The 18,106-nt window shown below is 41.5% G+C and overlaps 1 protein-coding gene across 13 annotated transcripts in view; it reads right to left on the bottom strand.

The window, feature by feature from the left end:
- Positions 1 to 18,106, bottom strand: part of PHLDB2 (pleckstrin homology like domain family B member 2) — a 241,811-nt gene that overhangs the window by 103,335 nt on the left and 120,370 nt on the right. For 11 of the 13 annotated variants that reach the window (XM_015471035.3, XM_005201281.5, XM_015471043.3 and 8 more), the window contains exon 2: positions 17,533 to 17,647. In XM_015471035.3, coding sequence (XP_015326521.1) covers positions 17,533 to 17,599 — 67 coding nt within the window. In that variant the 5' untranslated portion in view covers positions 17,600 to 17,647. Of the gene's footprint in view, positions 1 to 7,766; positions 7,911 to 17,532; positions 17,648 to 18,106 lie in introns of those variants that run through there. The other 2 variants (XM_059876682.1, XM_015471038.3) reach the window with 2 other exon arrangements.

The following is an 18,106-nucleotide window of genomic DNA, read 5'->3' as shown; positions in this document are numbered from 1 at the left end:
GGATTTTCTACCGGTGAGCCACCAGGGAAGCCCAGGAGACGTACCAATTAACAATTAAATACAATGCACAGGCTGTGTTTGGATCTTGTCTTGAAAATCCAACTATTAAATGAAAAATGTATGTGACAATCAGAGAATCTGAACACTGGAAAAAATATTTTAATTACTGGCTTTTTTTAAGGTGTAATAATGATATTGTTGGACTTTTTAAAAATCCTAAACTCTTAGATTTACATTTTTGTGAATAAAATACTACAGTATTTCGAATTCGCTTGATAACAATCTATGTTTTGGGGAAGTAAGGTCTACAGATGAAACAAGATTATTGTATGTACATAACTTGAAACTGAATGATGGGTACTTGGGATTTCACTGTATTTTTCTTCTAATTTTTATGTACATTTACAATTTTCCATAACACAATATTTAAAAAGTAAAAGATGCATGCACTCTAAAAATAAAATATGAATAAAAATATACAAATATATACTGACTTAAAAATTATAATGGCTCACTTTACAAAGAGGGATGTGTTTATACCAGTGGCTCCTGGCTGATTTTTTAAAGAGCACGAAATACTAACCCTCTATCATGTTGAATTAAGCTCCTAAAAGCTTATTTTTAAAAATCAACTTGAAGAAATTTAAAAGGAAATTCACTGTCTAAATTACAAGTATTAGATTACTATATTTAGGATACTTGCAAGATAATGAATGGTAGGTAGTGGTATCTAAATTTCAGTACCATGTGTATTCAAATAAAATCCATCCCTTCAGAAAGTTAAAATATAAACACAAAAACTGCCATACCTGTGATATCTTGAAGACTTTCAGCCTCAAAAACATTAAAACAAACACACACACACTTAATAAATTCTTAAATTATGTGATGGCTTCTCTGAAAGTGGGAGAGTTCTTTGGGTTGGAAATTAAAAACCCGTATTTTCAGGGTTCTTTATAGAATCCTAAGATAGCTTCAGTTTTGAAGAAAAAGGCTTCTAAAATTTTCCCAAATAAAGTAAATGTTTCCAGATGTTTTTTACTCCTGATCATCAGCATAATTCATCCCCTGGTTTAGGTGATTCTGATTGTAGCCTCTGAAGAATCCTCCCACATCATGTGACCACCACAGTGAAGACAAAGCCAAGAAGCAGAGTCCCAGAATAACTAAGTTGGAGGTCTTGAATATCTGGGTTTCCCAGGTGGCAAAGTGGAAAAGAATCCGCCTGCAATGCAGGAGCTGCGGAAGACGGGGTTTTGATCCCTGGGTCGGGAAAATCCCCTGGAGGAGGGCATGGCAACCCACTCCAATATTCTTGCCTGGACAATCCCACAGACAGAGGAATCTGGCAGGTTACTGTCCATGGGGCCATAGAGTCAGACACAACTGAGCACGTACTTCCTTGAATGTTAGTGAGCAGACATTCTGCACGTCTTACTTGCTGAGGCAAAGGGGCACTAGAGGAAAAAGCATTCTTTAAAGCCAATTTTATCCAAGAAAAATTATTGACCCTGGGATCACATGGAGATAAAGATGTTCTCTCTTGACTCTGAAACCACCTGTCTGGGCTGGAATTGGAAGCTGAGAGTCTGTGGGATCAAACTCTGATCTCTACACCATTCTGTCCCAGTCCACACCAGCAATCAAAATAAATTCTTTTAAAAGTCAGCATCTATTTTTTCAAAGTAACATTCACCAAACCCAAACACCCTAGGCTCCTCATTCCCTTACCCAATATTTATGACCTGGAAATAGTCAGGAACTCCTATGGACAAAGAAGCCTGGTGGACTCCAGTCTATGGGGTTGCAAGAGTCAGACACAACTTAGTGACTAAACCACCACCAAGTAGGCTCAGGAAGGATGGAACAAACCCAAGTTGACCACATCACCCATGGTTATAATGTTTTGCCCTTTACCTAAAAAAAATGGAGTGGTTAGGCTAAAAATACTATAAAGTAAGCAAAACAATAATGAAATCATCTCTTCATTACTTAACTGTGGATTATGCAAAGTGGGTGGTACAGACACTTAATTTTTTCCTTTCCTATTACCTACTTTTTAACCATTTATTTCAATGGAAGGAAAAGGAAAAAAGGACTTGAACTAGCAAAGGTCAATAAACAACTGACTCCACTAAATTCAATCAATGCTGTTTTTTACATCTGCCCAAAAGACCTAATTAAGGAAATGGTTACTACATTAGGATGTCTTTTTATTGTAGTGGCCAATCTAGTGCAAAGAATACTGGATGGGCTGCCAGAAACACAAGTCAGGAGACTCATCCCTAGTCCTGGTTCTGCCAAAATAACCAACAGAAGAAAGAGCCAGAGCAAGTCACTTGGCTTGTCTTCACCTTGTTTTAGCAGAGGTTTCCCCATATTTAAAATGGTGAGGGTGAACTAGATGTTTTTCTGTTCCAACCTTCTAGGCTCCCACAGGCACAGGTTAAGTAACACAGGAGTGCCATTTATACAATGCAGGAAATGGAAATGACCGCAGAACACAAACACGTTTCAGTGATAAGGTGGCAGCTACCTAACTGGGAAAAGACTGCACTGGCAGTGTTGCCCATGACCTTCCAAGGGCATGGTAAATTATTTCAGCATAACATAGTGAGAAAAAAAAGGTCAGAGCCATGTTAGTGTAATATGATATGGGAATTTGATTCAGCATGATATATACGAAACATTTTGTCTACATTCCCATGGTTTGCAATTTCCTTACTAAATCTTAAGCTGTTTTTTGAAAACCTACTTCTGCAATGACGTAAGCAGTGTGGCAGCCAGACCTCACTTCCCAAGCCCTCTCTGACTATCGCTTGGCTACAAAGCACAACTCAGGCTACATTTGAACTGGGCAAAAGAATGCAGAAGTCGGCTTTCCTTTGCTTTTACCTCTCTTTGTTTCAGCAATTTAGTGATCAAGAAACAAATCTAGGAGAAATCCTTTAACTTTTAGCTTTTTTCCCATTCCATATGCTAATTCCACAAGTATATCGCCATCTGGATTGATCATATGCTGCTTGCAAACAAAATACTCTAAGATGATCAACACTGATTTCCACTCAACTCTAGATTTGGCAGCAAGTCTTAGAAAAAGCTGACCCCACTTGAGGTAACAATATTAAATATTGGAATGAACTAACTTTTCCTTCCCCTTAATTTGCAAAGTAAGGAAAAAGATATTCTAATAAATCAACCCACTCACACTAAGCAAAACAAATATCTTTTGTTAAAAAAAAAACCTCTCAACAAGTCTCCCTATAACTTAGCCTGTTGCTCTATGTCTTATTTATCTGTTTCTTTGTATGGAAAGCGTCTCCAGTCCCTAGCCTTTCCACTGAATCTCAACAAAATGATTTTTATACTTGGGTTTGTCCTGTGGACCATTAGCTGCTATAAATAACAACCTTGCCTTTAAAGCAGATACAGCACAAAGCTTCTCATCAACATCAAAGAAACATTCCTAAATATCATGAAAATAACTGTGCAAATTAACTTCCAGAAGAATTCTTATTCCTGGGTGGCAGAGACAAGTTCTGCCTTACTTATTTTGAAGGGGTGTGAAAACCTGAGTAAAACCTTTTTGGTTTTACTCACTTTCAAAAGACAAGAAATCATATGAATCAAATGCCAATAAATATTTCCAGTCGAAATTATAAACAAAAACACACATTCATCTTCTGTCCCATCACCTGAAAAATAAGTAACAAGAATGACTAGATGAAAAGTGATCATGAAAAGGATGCTATGCCCCTTTACTGCAACACCTGCAGAGAGCAGACCTCTTAAAAAGTCATCACTTCGGAATCATTTCTAAATATACTACTACGTACTTGGCCTTGAGGTACACCCATTGGCTACTTGTTGAAACGATAAGAACTTAACGCAGTGAGGTTCAGAGCTCTTCCAGGAAAGGCACACTAAAGAATTCTCCTATATTGCCAGAACCTCCCAGATTTGAGGCGTATAACTACCCTGGCAGGACCACTCAGCACACAGAACTGAAACCCATAATTACAGGCCTAATGGGTAATCATAGCCATGTAAATGCGAGAGCTGCCATATGTGCACAGCTTTTCTGATCACCAAAAGCTCACTGAGATAACTCCTGTCTGTAAGCAGAACCATTCACAAAGACCATGCCTTTGAAACTCTCCCAGGAAGTGAACAAAAACTTTATGTTACTATCAATTTTTTCCCCATTAAGTAAACAGAAGGAACAGTAGAGACCAGGAGAGTACCAGAAAGCAACAATGAAAGAGGAGGTCTGGTTTGTAGGTTCTAGCAAACCAAGTGAATTTAAATAAGAGGATTTCTGAGATTCCTTTTACCCTCATTATTATTTTGCCCTAAGAGAAGTACCATGCTTGAACTGTCTTCGGATTCTTAACCCAAGTTCTACACAAACATCACATGTATCTTAGATATCCACTCATCAGCTTATGAGTTTCCCCCACCACTGCATGCTGGTTTCCTAAAACATCAGGTATCATTTTTTAACACTGTATTCAGGAAGCCTCTCTCATTATCCCTTCTGTCCAAAACAACCCTATCCATTCAGGCCCTCTACTTTTAACCCAGAAGGCATAGAGAAAAAAAAAAAAATCTCAAATGTTCTGTTTTGTACCTGGATTCAAAAGCAACATCTGCTATGAGTTGTGGAACCATCTGTTGCCCACTTGGCCATGGGAAGGACTGTGCAGGCCACAGACATGGAGTGTCACAGGTTGCACAATAGAATTATGCCCATCTTGGGGCTGACACACCCAAGCATATGCTCCACAGTCACCATGGCTAACAGTACCCTTCCCCCATCAAACAGTGTATTTCCTTATAGACAATGGTACTTCTAAATTCTCACAAAGGGTTGTCAGTTTTTTAAAAACTTTCATTTGCCTGAATATCAGTTTCTAAATTCTCTAATCCTGGGTTGCACCTAAAACTAACATCTGTCACTAATACATTTGAGACTTTATCAGTCACTATTTGGGGGCATCTCAGTTTTTGTGTCTATAAAACAAAAACGTTGAGTCCAGTGACCTCTGAGTCTCCTTGACATTGCAACACTTCCAAATTCTGTAATTTTAAGCCAGCTCAAACTCAGTGAACACAAGTTCCTTCACATGTATGGTATATTAAGACTCCTAACGCCAAAGTCAAAAGAATCTACTGCAGACAAAAAGGTCTCTCTGGGTTGAGCAAGAACAGTTTCTTTAAGACCCAAATTAGATTAACATCCCTAACCTTGTTAACATATGCCCTCAAGGTACTCGCCTAATGAAGAGTTTGGGGCTCAATAATTTATTGTTTGTGTGTCCTGGACATTATAGAATATTACCCAGCATCTGAGGCTTCTACCCACTAGAGGCCAGTCAAAGTTGGCCATTGGGGTTGTCCCCTACCCCCAGTTGAGACAACCAAAAATGTCTCCAGTCATTGGTCAAATAAGCCCTGGGGAGCAAACACCCCTCTCACTCCAACGCCTCCATTTAGAACCGCTGCTGTTGTATATACCAGAGCTTTATAATAAAGCACATCATTTGAAAGTATTTTTGTTTCAAATAGATGACATTTACACATTTAATACATGCATCAAGGCTTAACAGATAGTCAGATTTATAAAGCACATGTATTCCACTTGGAAGATGTACAAAAGCACTGTCTTTCCAAGTTATTCATAGAACCAACCACCTTCCTACTAAGGGTTGAGAATCAGCATGCAAAGTCATAACCACAACTGCTCTTCAAAAGTGTTTAAAAGCATTCATGCTTTTCACAGTAACTCTTCTAGTGCACTCCACAGTCAACCCTTGCATACAGCACAGACCTCAAAACAGGGTTTGGAGGAAACAGCAAAATCGAGTGGTGGGTTTAATCACTTCAGCTTTTTCTTCCCTTTCTTGTGCAAAAGCCAGTAAATAAAATATTTCTGAAAAGACTGTTAAACAGTTCCAGCTTTGGTACAGGGGTCTTTAAGAAAGGAGGCAGGAGGTAGCCAGCTCTCAGACCAATTTCCCAAGTGTCTTTTCCTCCCTCACTTCAAATGGGGATTCAAGAGGCCACCCCTTAAATCCAGTCCTCAGCCCAAAAGGACAGCAGCTGGCAGCAGCACGAAACAGACCGAAGGCTGCAAACTGACTGAAATGATGACTACTAGCCAAACATCTCATTTTTCCATTTGTGAAACAGGCTGGGATTTGCAAACCTCTGGGTCTCAGGAGGTGAAGGCTACACTACTCAACTAAGCAAAACCTCGACTCCCCCTCACTTTTAAAGGAAATCCCAGTTATAAACTTTCAGGGACTTTACAGAGTTTCTCAAGGACATATGTTTAAATTTCCACAGCATATATGTAAGACAAAAAGAATTTTTTAAAAATCTTTTAATAACCTAAGTCCAGGAAATGAAAAGGGAATCATGAATAGACACAACTGTTACTTTTCAGAGAACCTTAGCTATTTATTCAAACAAATATTTACACAATTGAGGGCAATGGTACCAGGGATATAGCCATTCTGTTAAAACAGTGGGCAACTCTAAAGATTTATTTATCCCAAATCAGACTACTCTGTTGCTATCCTACCAGGAACGAAGAATTCAAGTGCTCCCAGGGCAAAAGTTTAACTAACCCTCTGAAATTGTGAACTTCATTTAGACCTCACCCAGCTGAATTCAGATGTTAGAATCCTGGAGACAAATCCAAGGGCTTGTTAAGCCAAACTACGAAGCTAAAAGTTACAAGTCCAATACTTGAAAATTAATATCTGTAATTAACACATTCATATAATGCAGGGAAATGTGACTGACATATATTCACCCTAAAAGCAAGCCACATTTTTATGCCTCTTCTCTTCGTTCCACTCCCAGCTGCGTCTGGCTGTGACTAGCGATGCATTCTAGAATTCTTGAGAGCAACTAGAGAGCAGGAGAAGGAAGATTTCTAGGGAAGACAGCAGGACAGGCGAGAGGACTTCCAGCCGCGGGCAAGTGGACCCACATAAAAGCCAGCGGGCGCAGTTCCTGCTTTTACATGAGAAAGGTAGATGGGCAGCAGGTTCGACTTCCGAAGCGCTTTCAAACAGGAAACCCCAACTTTGGAAGGGACAGCCTGTCAGCCTTTTAATTTCCTGGCGGTGGCGGGAGTTAGCCAGGTCCTCGGCGCTTTAGTTAAGAGATGACTGTTGAAGCTAAGTTATTCAGTACACCAGCAAACATTTCAGCTGCGCCTTGGCGCTGCCGGGCTCGGGTGAAACGGGTTCAAAGCATTCCCTACTTCCAGGCGCTATCTCTAGGGGTGCGGAGGCCACCATACCATACATCTGGGGGGAAACCACAGCCAAACAGGCATTAAGAGCCTCTGGACGGTTTAAACTCGTGAGCCCCAGTTTCGAAATAAAGTGAACCAGAAGGACAGCTAGCTAGATATTTGGGGGAGGGGGTCTTTTCTGAATTGCTCGACCACACCATCCAGTAGCGGACCTTCTCTTTTCTCCGCCCCCGGCGACAAAGCAACTCTATCGCGATCCCTCTCTCCCGGAGTATCCAGATGTCTCTGCCAAAGTTGCCTTGGGTCCCCCCAAATCCCGCCCGTTCCCTACGATCGCTCTGTGAGCCGCTCTTCCACCTCGCCCCTCCTTCCAGAGGATCCTCTCTACCGAAGTCCACCCATTCTTGGGGTTCAAAGCTGCGCAGTCCAGCCTGGGCTTTTGTCCCTGCAGCTTGCAAGAGAAGCAAGAAACTCTGCGTCTCCGGCACCCACTCACCCGTCTCATCTTCCCTCCGAGCCGCCGCTCTCCACCGGCCCCGCCGCCGGCGCTTGGCCCCCGCCTCCCTCCCACCCTCCCTCCGGCCCAGACCCCCGGGCCCAGCCGCCGCCGCCGCCCCAGCCGCAGCGGTCCGGCCACTCTGGACTCGCCGTGCGCAGTCAGCGCGCCCCTCCTGGCCCGGGCGGCCGCTGCCTCCTCTCCGCCCCCAACCCTCGGCCGCGCAAATGGGCGGCGACCAACTCGGCGGCGGGGGAGGCAGCGCCCCCGGGGACCCGCTGGGAGGCTAGAAGCCGGCAAGGCCCCCTCCAGCCCGCCGGCCGCCGCCCCCTCCTCACCTGGCGGGTCGGCGCGGCCGAGTGTCCGTGGCTAGAGAGAGGAGGCGCGCTGCGGGCACCCAGCCGCTGGGTGCAGTCCCCCTCGGGCCGCGGTGGTGGGCTCCGCGCCACTCAGTCCCGCGCCCCGGCCCCCTTCGAGCGCGCCGCGGCGGGCACCTAGGGTCTCGGAGCAGTGAAGTGGACGAAGGTGCCTGGCAATTGGCAGTCAGGGCTTTTACTGCTGCGGGAGGGGTCTGGCCCCATCGGAGGGCGCCAGCTTCGAGGAGCCGCGTTTAAAGCCGCGGTGGAGATTGTGAGGCAGGCTTTCCTAAGGAGCTGGAAGAAGGGCGGGAGGGTGCACGTCCTCCAGCTAAGATCTCCTCACGCAGCGGGGAAGTTTCTACTGGGAAACTCCAGGTGACCGCGCCTCCTCCCGACAGTTCGCCCGCGGGCAGGTACCTGATGCGTCAGAAAAGCAGTTCTGCAAAGCTGTTGGGGCACCGACTCAGCTGAGGATTTTAAACTAACTGTGCTGATTTCCTTTCGGTTATTTCTCTCCAAAGTTTCTATATTTTCCAACGTGTTTTTCTCAGTTGCTGCAACCAATGAAAACAATGCTGATATGAATGGAGGGTGCGTTCGCGGAAGGTGACCAACTGGACTTAGGGCCTCCTTAGTCCATCTCTCCAAGGGGGACTGTGAACCTCTGGCAAGTTCTGGGTGATTCTTTGGCTTACAATGAGAAAGGTCATCAGTCCTGGAGAAGCTCACAATAGCAAGAAAGAGTGCAATAAAGTGCAAACTCATTACTGGTCAGTATTGCTTTGATTGGGCAAGTTGTTTCAACTCCTAGCAACAATGTCATGTACACCAGGGGTCCCCTAACACCCAGGATCTAATGCCTGATGATCTGAGGTGGAGCTGATGTAATAATAATAGAAATATGAAGTGCACAATAAATCCGGAAACCATCCTCTCCCCTCCCCATCTGTGGAAAAATTGTCTTCCATGAAACAATTTTGTTTGAAAAAATTGCAAACAATTTTCAAACTGGTCCCTGGTGCCAAAAAGGTTGGGGAACACTGATATACAATATAGTAACAATGATAACTGACATTGTAGGATGGTTAAGAAGCTTCTGGATAATGTATACAAAGTTCCTGACGCTGTGAGTGGCACTCAGGCACTCAACAAATAGCTTATTTATAACGCACTTTTCATTTTTGCAAGTAAAGTCTGACTTCTAATTTACAGGAGAGGTCACCTCTGAGCTCCTTGGTGTTCTATAGGCATTATTTTTCCCTGCCCTGGCTCTTTCTCTCACAGAAACATAAAGAAACCAATAGGACACTTAAATGGCCCAGCAGTTTCCCCCTATTGGATCATCCCATCCCTATAAAAAGATGTTCTTTCTCCCATCTTAAAAACAAAAACTCTTGAATCCACTTCCTCCTCCCGCCACTTACCCTCCTTTTTTTCCCCTTCTCAGCCACAGCTAAAGAAAAGCCACCTCCAAGTTTTTTCTTCCCATTTATTCCAGTCAGGCTTTTGCTTCTACTATGTCGGGTAGAACTCTTTCTATCAAGAACAGGCTCCTAAATTGGGTGCTTTCTCAGGTCTCATCTCATTTGAACTATCAGCAGAAATTAACAGTTGCACACTTTTTTCCCCTGTAAACTTTATTTGGACTTCCACAACTTCTTCATCTTTTTTTTCCTCCTAACTCCACTGCTGGTTCTTTCTCAGTCTCCCTTGCTGGTCCCCTGTCTTCTCCCAGTGTCCAGAGTCCCCAGAATTCAGACTTTGGACCTCTTGTCTATTTACACTCACTCCCTGGGTTATCTCATCTTGTCTCCTGGCACTATAGATCACATGTGTGGTGATGACTCCCAAATTTTACCTCCAACCTGAACACCCCCCCTGAAATCCAGGCTACTGCCCACTTAGATCCCTACTAGACTTCTCCCACCTAATGTTCTTGACTCTGAAATTCTGAAATTCTTTCCTCTGTCCCCCAGCCACTCTGTCTGAATTGAAATCTTCCTCACATCAGGCCCAAAATCTGGATGTCATCCTTGACTTTTCTATTTCTATCACGTTTCGAATCCAATTCATCAAGAGAAAAAATAAATCATCTCTACTTTCAAAATAAATCCAAAATTCAATTACTTACTACCTCCATGACTGAGCAACTAACACACATACACACACACACACACACCACTGTTACTAGTACCCTAATCTACCATCATGTCTTGATTTTATCCTTGACTTCTTTCTACTTTTGCCCTCATGCAGACAGCCCTCAATATGGCCAGAAGATATCAGCAAGGTACAAGAGTTAATGAAATGTGAAATGCAGACTCCAACATCTTAAAATGTATAGGAGGCACTCAAAATTTAGCATATTATTATTGTAATAATTGTTCTTATCAGAATTTTTTAGTTATGATGATATTTTTAAAAATAGAAAAAAAAAAGATATGAGCTCTTTCCTTCTACTTTTTCCTTTTCCTGGATTCTTTAAAACAAAGTCCCCTAATTAATCATAAACCCAGACACACCTCCCCTTGTCTGCCATTCCCTATTGTCCACCAGGGATATTGTGTTGTAAACAGGAGCACTTCCTTCCCTTTCCCTTCTCTAGGATCTGTAGTGGTTAATAGTATCTGATGGTACTTTTCAAAGGTGAAGTGTGGCATACAGAGATATAATTAATTATTTATGGATTATTTCATTTGCAGTTAGTTTTCATTAGCATAGACTGGTTGGACTTGATTAGCTCATGTCCTGAATCTGTACTGTTTTTCCTTCTGCAGTAATAGCCCCACAAATCTTTGAAGCTACCAACTTGGCCATGATTTGGCCAGTGGAGCAACTGTTTGAAGTGAAATTATCTTTAATATTATGCCTATGTAAAGAATCAAGGTTTTATTTGCAGAGTGCAGTGGAATGATCATTGATTTTGGAATCATGAAGATCTGGGTTTAATCCCTGACTCAGCCCCTTTACCAATCAGATAATTTGAGTGTGTTATTTACCTTCATTGAGAAACAAGTTTGTTTTCTGAAAAAATGGGATGAATAACACCCAACTTATATGTTTATGAATTAATGTGATAATGTAGCTATCATTCCTTGTACAGCAGAAAGCACAGAGATTACTCAAAAGTGGTTTCTTTATATTATTATTATTCTTTTTAAATGAAAATAGTATATATTTAAGGTGGACAACAGGCATATTTTATGGACATACATGTAGTGAAATGATTTCTATAGTCAAGCTAATTAACACACCTTCTCACATAGTTAATTTAACTTTTGTATGTAAATGAGAACAGTGTAAATCTGATCTCACCAAATGCCCTATATTTAACAAGATATCATGCTGTTACATTAGATCATCATACTTATTTATCATTTAACAACTTTGTACCTTTTGATGAACATCACCCCATTTCCCTCATTTCTTTTCCCCTGCTAACCACCTTTCCACACTCAGCTTCTATGTAATCCATGTTTTTAGGTTCCACATTAAGTGAGGTCATGAAGATTTTTGTCCTTCTGTGCCTGATTTATTTCACTTAGCAGAATGTACTCATCAAAAGAGTAGTTTCCAACCACACTTGCCCTTCTCCTTTGTCAGTGACATTAGCCATCATTCTGTACTGTCTTATTGAAGTTGAGTTCATAAATTCCTTTTAGAATTTAGTACTAGGATAAATTTTCTCTCAAAAAAGCTATGTACTTTCATTTCTTAGAAAAGTTGTCTTCATCTATTTTCACATTAGATTTGCAGCCATTGTTAAGGAAAACTATACAAACCAGTGTTTTGCTTTGTATCCTAGTTGTAAGAAGCACAGTGTCACATTTACTATTAAATTATTGTACTATTATAAATTACAATTTTTAATATTTAGTAGTACAGTTTGATGTATTATATTATAATGAATGGACTTTCCAGGTGGCTGAGTGGTAAAGAATCTGCCTGCTGATGCAGGAGACCCAAGAGACAAGGGTTCAATCCCTGAGTTGGGAAGATCCTCTGGAGTAGGAAATGGCAACCTGCTCCAGTATTCTTGCCTGGAAAATTCCATGGGCAGAAGAGCCTGGTGGGCTACAATCCATGGGGTCGCAAAGAGTCAGAGATGACTTAATGACTAAGCACACACACACATATCATAATGCATAATGTAATATAGTTGTACTACTATAAATTAAGTTGTTAAGTTATTGTATCAAAGATTTTTGCCTCCTACTCTTTTTCATGTGTTCAATGTATTCATATTCCAATGACCTTATTGGATACTTGGATTTTACTCTACACTCTAATATATATGGATATTCAAATATATTAAGTAAAAATAATACATCAACTCTTCAAATTAACAGCAGAAAATTAACCAAAGTTAAAGTGGAAATGTACTCCCATGTGCTGCTTTGTGTTCAAGCTATTATAAGATTGACTAATTATGATAATTATTTAAATACATTTGAAGCATCTGATTAATTTCTGCATAAAAATGTTTCTTTATGTCCTGCCCCCAGTTTTTTCTGTCAGTTTGTATTGGAATCAGACAGGAAAAGGATGCTGGGACTGTGTGGGTCTGTGTCCCCTTTAGATTACTCTATCCTAGCTGTGTTTATCTGGTTTACTTTTCTAATCATTTGAGGAACTTAAATTGGTCTACTTTTCCTGCATGGCAGACTTAAAACAAAGAGTTTTCTTTGTAGGTTATCTGCTCATCACAGAAAAACAAAAAGCCGTGCTGCATCGGTGGTAATCCTTGATACTGTGGCATGCTGGGAAGTCATTTTCTTTTCTCTGTTCCTCCTCTTTAATTTTTCTTTCATCTGACCTTCATCAACCCTCCAACAATCTCATACTTTGAATTCAAATTCCCCCATAATATAATATAATGTAATATAGTGTATTTAATATTGTTGTTGTTGTTGTTCAGTCTTCCAGTCGTGTCCAACTCTTTGTGATCCCATGGACTGCAGCATGCCAGGCCTCCCTGTCCTTCACCATCTCCTATATTTATTTATTTTGGAGTCATATTTCTCAGGGATAAGTGTTTGATGTGCCAGATATATAAAGACTTCATTGCACTAGAGACTTCTGATAGCTCAGAGCAGAAGATTCAGAACACGAGGTTTGTTAAACACAAGGGAAAATTTACCAAGTGTCTACTCTGTTCCGGACTTAAAGAACCCGCCTGCAGATGTAGAAGACAAGGGACACAGGTTCAATCCCTTGGTCAGGAAGATCCCCAAGAGAAGGGCATGTCAACCCACTCCAGTATTCTTGTCTGGAGAATCCCATAGACAGAGGAGCTTGGCAGTCTACAATCCATAGGGTCGCGAAAAGTCAAACATGACTGAAGAGACAGCATACACACTACTCTTGTTCCACACAATATGCCTAGATGGGTGGGAAATGGAGATAAAACATTTGTTGCTGAATTTACTGCCTGGCATATAACTGTAATGTGATCATGAAATGCAAAAATTTAGAGAAAATGATACAAATGAGTTCAGAGAAGGAGTCTATCAGGGAAGACAACGTGTGTGGCCTTCGTATTGAAAGAACAATCTTCTGGCAGACGAGACAGCAGGCACACAGCTGCTGGGCAGTAAAGCCAAAGCAGGTTAGGGAAGCGGTGAGTAATGCAGCTTGCCTGAACCCACAGTACATGGCAGGAGGCTTGGGAGATAAGATCTGGGGATCTGGGGGGAGGTTTGAGGAGAGGGAAGAGATGGGACCTTGAATTTTAGATTTTATGTCTAATACCATTTTAATTATGTCATTTCCTCTCTCCTAAACTTATACTGGCTCCTTCTTGCCTGATAAATACAGGAAGAGCCAGCAGCAGTAGTAAGTGATTATATAGCAGTAGGATGAAAGAGAAAGACAAGTTCCAGCCACAGAATTTAAAGACCAATAAAGTGGTCCAGGTTCTGTGTCCTAACATGTCAAACAAGGTTATCAATCCAAGAAAAGTTCGCTCAACTGAATATTTACTAAGGGCCTAGTTAAGATCCTGAGTCTCCTTGCCTTCTCCTGACTGCCATCATTTTTTAAATCTTAGGATGACTCCATAGTTACAGATTCTGAGTTCTCACAGAAGTACATGTGAAACAGGTAACGTTTGGCTATTGTGTTCAGGGATTGAACTGGAAACTCAGTGGCTTAATATTCCAATGAACCAGTTGTGTCACCAGGAGCCTAGGACTACTTGCTTGACCTTTTAAGATGTTTCACATTATGGGGGTAATTCCTCCCAGGACAGTTGTTAAGAGAGCTTGTAAAACATTATTACATACCACTCATCTCTGACTAGATATTTAGAATGAGTACTCAAAAAATTCTAAATGGTTGTTTGAAGCGTTTATCTCTGAGATATAGATAGTGATGCATATGACTGGTACAGTTCTTTTAGATTCATTTGAATGTCTTGCTCTTCATAAGAACCAGGCAGTTCTCTGAGTTACAAATATGCCTAAACAAGATGATCAAAATTCACTTACGGGTTCCTGAAGATGGGAACAAAATGAAATTCTATTCAGAACGTCCTTCTCTTATCATTCAAGAGGTGGATCTCCATGGTATAAGCATTGTATTTATAAGATTGACATAAGAATCTCCAGAACTTTAACATAGGGAGTAGAGACACCACTACACCTTCAATGTTAATATTAAAAGTTTGCTTTATAAAAGGTTTATCAACCCAAGAACTCACAAGAGAAAAGTTACAGGTACTGAAATGGATTGGCTAGTCAAGAAGGCAGATCTGGATGTGACTAAGAGTGTGTTTCCTCCCTTTCTCCCACACCTGCTTGCAGAACTTTCTGTGGCTCTCTCTCTGCTTCCTCTCCAAGAAGCCCTGGTGAAGTCTGAGGACCCCAACAACTGAGTGCTAGTGGAGGGCAATCACCTACATGATCTTCATTCTTCTAGTCTGTTGAATATTGATAGACATTGTTGTCAAGACAAGCCCTGATGTGGTTTAATGATTTCCTGTCTCACAAGCTAGTTTTGGCCCTCATCCTGCCTGGCTCCTGAGTTAATCAAAGTGACAATCCAGGTGGGAAATTCTTTACAAATTTTGAAGGTTCTGTGTGGGTGGAGGGCAACATTACTTCTAATGAATAATTCACGGGTAATTAGTGCCCAAAAGAAAGTTTTTTCTCCTGTTGGTTATTAGCATCCATGTTAAATTCCCTGTGACTTGTAAATAGTTGAATGCTTTGATCCTACTGGAAATATTGGTCCCTTGTTTTCCATTTGAACTGTCCCCACCTTCAGTACAAGGAAGGTGGGGATGATGTATAGGGTAGCTGCTGAGGGATTCTCATTTTTCGAAGCTTGCCCTTATGACGGGTGTGATGGCGAGGAGGACAGGAGTAGGCAGACATTGGAATGATAAGCTTCTAAACCAAGCCTCTACTCTCAATGGCACTAATCAGAATTTGTACTTACTTTTTGTGTCTTTCCCCCCTCCCCATTCCCTCACCTCCCCCACCGCTATAATTCTAAACTTTGTGAAGTCAGGGACCTTCTACATTGTTCATCATTATACACCCAATGCCTCCCCCATACACCATAAATTATTTGTTTAATAATTACATAAATTGGTCTTGAATACTGAAAATCTAATTTCATCACTTCAGTGATTAAGAATTCTTCACGGACTCCTCCAAGATGTGCAGATAAAATAAATCCAGAATCACTGCTTTTGCACTTAAAAAAAGTAAGTCATCTGGTTACTTTAGGTTATTTTCCTATGTAGTATCTCACTGTTTCCTCTGCCCCCTCTCTGAAAGGAGGGGATGTTTTAATCATAATAAATGACTTACATTTAATCACATGTCATATTTGTTCACCTCTTTCCTCATAACCAGCAAAAATCAGTGCAGGAATCACGAGTTCCAGAAAGCTTTTCCCAACTCCATCCCTGGTCGTGGTTGGAGGTTGGGGTACTTCATGTTATTGGATTACAGGTTTTCTGTTTCATTGTCTATCTCTATTCAAGTCATAAAACTCCCTCAAGTAAGAGGACTGTGATGGATAATTTTATATAGCCAGGCTATGGTGCCCAATGTTTGGTCAAACATCAGATTAGATGTCACTGTGAAGGTGTTTTTAGGTATGATTGGCATTTAAATCAGCAGACTTAGAGTAAAGCAAATTACCCTTCAAAACATGACTGGGCCTCCTCCAATAGTTGAGACCTTCAGTTCAGTCACTCAGTCGTGTCCGACTCCTTGCGACCCCATGGACTTCAGTATGCCAGGCTTCCCTGTCCATCACCAACTCCCGGAGCCTGCTCAAATTCATGTCCATCGTGTCAGTGATACCTTGAGACCTTAAGAGCATCTAGACAGAGGGTTCCCAAAGAGAATTCTCAAAAAGGAAGAATTCTCAAGACCATAACATAGAAACACTATGTCAGTTTCCAGCCTGTCCACCAGAACCCAGACTCAAGACTACAACATCAGCTCTTGTCTGAATTTCCAGTCCTCAGGCCTACCCTGAGGATTTCAGCCCTGCCAGCCCCCGTCATGTGAGACAAGTCTTAAAAATCTCCCTCTTTTTCTCTCTGCTTCTCCTCTCTCTCTCCCCGCTCTCTCTATGTCTGTTTTTCTATACACATACACATCTTCTGTTGGTTCTGTTTCTCTGGAGAACCTTCACTATTCCAGAAGCTTTCTAGTTTAACTCTTGTTTTTAGAACACAGCACAATAAGTAAATGAAAAATTAAATCTAGCTTGAAATCCCCCTCCCTTAACAGAGGAGAACTTTGCAGTGCAGAGATGTCCATTTAGTCCTGTTGAGGCCAACTAAACAGGTCCCTAGCACATCCCTGAGCACCCCCTCCCCTGTCCCCTGGTAACTTGGTCATCTGACACATAATAAAAAAATAATGAGGAAAATACACATTTTATGAACCTACTTATTTTGTTGAATGCCAGGAAATGCATTACAGAGATTCCAACCAGCACCACGTGCCCTGTGAGTCAGAGTAGCTGAGTTGGAGCCTCATCGCCCCTCAGAAGGGGACATCAGGATCAGCCTCTCTTCTGGAATACTTAAAACTTCATGCCTTTCTCTCTACATCCCATCTCACCCCTTTTTGTTTGTGTTTTGATTTTTGAATGACTAATGAGTCACTGGAAATGACCTCTCCACACCAGCTGCTTTGGCCTGCCTATCACTCAGCATCTGTTCCAAACAAAACCTCAGCAATCTTCAGGGGAGTAAGTAAGCACATGATCAGAGTTCCAGGGGAGAGTTTATAGCCTCAGGCTATCTTCCAGGTATTTGCTGGACTCCTGAGTTTATGCTAGGAAAAGCCAGGTCATTCCCAGTAAGCAGGACAGAGAGTAGGTACCCATTATTTACTGAAAACCCCTGAGGATGAAATGCATATCAAAAGAGTTCTCACCCACAGGCTGTCTGTCACCAACTCCCTCTTCCTTGGTGTCCTGTCTCTGGGTATTATCCTCCTCCATCAGGATCTTCTGCTGAGTCTCCAAGGATAAACTAGGATCAATGCCAGCCTGTGCACAGCAAGAAAAGAAAGGTACCATGAGCAGGAAGCTAGAAGCTGAGGCAACCTCTGAAAACTGAAGGTCAGCAGAGCTAACATCTGGGGAACACTAACAGCTGTTGAAATTGAAAAGCAGATATCCTGCATCATCCTATATTCACTCTGCTGACTATCCTTCAGAATGACAAAACCTAAACACCATCACCACTAACCAACACCAACAGAAGCATACATGTGGCTAGAATAATGACAGATTAAAAAAAAAAAAAAAAAAGGATGCTGGTGAACAAGTGATGTGCAATATTTAGACCAAGAGACACAGTCTTTCAGCATAGTTTCTTCTTGCCACTTATTATTGCTTATTTTCTATTTTTCATCCCATGCTTATTAGTTACCAGCCATCATCCTGTTAGTTACTTTGTCTTTATTATATCTTTTAATTTCCACAAAATCTCATATTATAGAAAAG

Source organism: Bos taurus, chromosome 1 (genome assembly GCF_002263795.3).
Source record: "Bos taurus isolate L1 Dominette 01449 registration number 42190680 breed Hereford chromosome 1, ARS-UCD2.0, whole genome shotgun sequence".
Classification (NCBI taxonomy): domain Eukaryota; kingdom Metazoa; phylum Chordata; class Mammalia; order Artiodactyla; family Bovidae; genus Bos; species Bos taurus.
This window is presented reverse-complemented; position numbering and strand designations above follow the sequence as displayed.